The 2500-nt window shown below is 38.9% G+C and overlaps 1 protein-coding gene across 1 annotated transcript in view; it reads left to right on the top strand.

Moving 5' to 3' along the window:
• LOC101849458 (neprilysin-like) overlaps nt 1-2500 on the top strand; it is a 39105-nt gene that overhangs the window by 19224 nt on the left and 17381 nt on the right. Inside the window, exons 11-13 of the mRNA XM_013082260.2 lie at nt 1218-1423; nt 1708-1890; nt 2255-2341. Coding sequence (XP_012937714.1) covers nt 1218-1423; nt 1708-1890; nt 2255-2341 — 476 coding nt within the window. The remainder of the gene's footprint in view (nt 1-1217; nt 1424-1707; nt 1891-2254; nt 2342-2500) is intronic.

Below are 2500 nucleotides of genomic sequence, written 5' to 3' on the forward strand. Positions count from 1 at the left end.
ACAGACACACACACACACACACACACATACACATACACACACACACACACACACACTCACACAGGAAGCAGGACAGTTTGTCACAGGTCCAGTTTGTCACATGCCCACCCCGTCTCGACTGTGCCCTGCATGATGGAAATTGTCACCGAGACTCTTAAAAATGAGTAAATGAATGATTAATAATTGTATTGTATGTGTTGAATTTTATTTTTAAATTGTTTTTAACGAAAGAACATTCATTGTTGAAATTGTACACACAAAAAGTAAAAGGAAGAAATATTGAACAACACAAGCTGAATTGACATTTTAGAGGGACTATCTCAAAAATCTCCTCTACACCACTAATTTGAAGGTGAAGAATAAAAGGACTTAAGTTACAACTACAGTGTTAAAGTGCTGTAATTATGACAAACTGGGCCTGTGACAAACTGGGCAGCCCCCCTCACACACTCACATACACACACAATCCTAATGTGAAAGTCAAGCGCATTCAGGTCTAGACTGTTTTAGGACCAATTGAACTCAGTCCAACGAATGATTGCTTCGTTAATAACATGATGGATGGTCCAGTGCAGTTTCAACAGCTCTGGCAGGAGACAAGAGGTGTAAACCCCATGTTGCTGTGAATGTTGGTTCTTTCTGCCCTCAGCATCAACGTGGCGTCGGTGGCCTAGTGGTTAGGACTTAGAGTTTGATTTGTTTTTTTCTATGGAACCCATACCTTTTTAAATGTGAAGCTCATCTAAAAAATGAATACTTTGCTAAGAATTTCATATTTGTCACAGACATCTGTCCTGTATTCCCGAGCAAATAATACAATGATCAATTTAGGAGATTGCGCTTGGCGATACATCGTCACTGTAAAAGCACGCTTTAGAGGGATGAACTGATCTGCCGTTTTGTAAAAGCAAAGAAAACAAGCAGAACGTAATAAACATCTATGTTCTATCCCTTGTTAATTAGGAGCATTATTTAAATTTGTTCTGTGGACCAGTTTTTACGTAGGTTTCTGAGCAATTCAAATGTTTGGGGTTTTTTAGGTTAAAAAATATATTAATGTGGTCGAAAGGGTGGATTAGCATTCTCAAACTTTCCTAAAGTCAAAGTTCAAAGTTTTTCATAGGTGAGGACTGTCTGTTTGAAAGATAAATTTTCATTTAAAATGAAAAGGTCTTTTGAAGTACATCTATGAATTCAAAGTATTTTATTTTTTTAAGACACAATGAACGATCGTGGTGACCAGCACTTCAAGGATTGGCTCAAGACCACCATCGGAGATTCTCCTCTTATCTCTACATCCTGGAGCGAAGCCACATTTGATCTCACTGACGTCATGATCAACGCTACCAAACATGGGGTTAGCCTCCTAGTGAACCTCTATTCAGGGGAAGACAACAAAAACTCGAGTGCATACATACTGAAGGTAACAGACCTGTTTATATTGATTAAATGTGTTGGATGCAATAATGACTATATATCAAATTATTTTGCATTGGTGTATTAGAAAACATGTTGGCTTGATGGAACAATGACAATAAGTATTCAAAATTTCCGCTGTTGTTACTTTATAAGTATTCTCTCGATGAATGGCATTTGGGATAGCGAATTGTCCTTGTGATATATGTTACTTGAAACCTATTCCCCTTCCCTCAAACAAATAAATTACTTGTTTCTATTTGACTGGAGTTCGAAATTTTCTTTTTTTAGATGGACCAAACTAGTTTTGGCATGCCGAGTCAGAAGTACTACCTGGTCCCCCGAAATGACACGATGCTCATGGCCTACCAGACATTCATCTACAGAGTGGCACAGACCATGGGGTTTGCAGATCCCGTCACGGCTCAGCGAGATGTGGAGGACATTGTGGATTTCGAAATGCAGCTGGCACAGGTGAGGATAATAAAACATTCTGTTTACGAGTTGCTAAAGTTTAAAAAGTTGAAATAATTGTTATAGAGGCAGTCCTTGAAGACATTCTTCAGTTTTAAAGGTGCAGCTTAGAGTTCTGGGCTAATGACATTTATTTTCAAAATGATTATGAAAGTGATCACATGGGGTTTGGTGGGGGGGGGGGCAGAGGCAGAGGGTAAATTCTCTGATTTGAGTTGTGTATTATATTAGTATATTTGCCATAGACATGATTCGTAAAGTTGTACTTTATTAAAACTGATATTTACGGTATCTTTTATGAATGACAAGGAGAATGCACAAATCTCATTTACACAATCCTACCGCATCCCCTCTCCGCCCCCAGATCTCAGTCCCATCCGAGGATAGGCGAGATGCAGAAGCCCTGTATAACCCCATGACCTTGGCAGAAGTAAATGGAAACTACAGCACGGTTAGTACATTACTACTTCTGTGCCGGTACATGTGCTGTACCTCATATAATTTTCTGCTTGCACAGTTTTAATGGTCTTTTTCTGTTAGAGCTCAGGGAATATCTGACGGTAAGATCTCCATCTCAAAGTGCCGTTGATTTTATAAACATGGTTGTTTT

The sequence above is a fragment of the Aplysia californica genome, unplaced genomic scaffold (assembly GCF_000002075.1).
Source record: "Aplysia californica isolate F4 #8 unplaced genomic scaffold, AplCal3.0 scaffold00166, whole genome shotgun sequence".
In the NCBI taxonomy this organism is placed as follows: Eukaryota; Metazoa; Mollusca; class Gastropoda; order Aplysiida; family Aplysiidae; genus Aplysia; species Aplysia californica.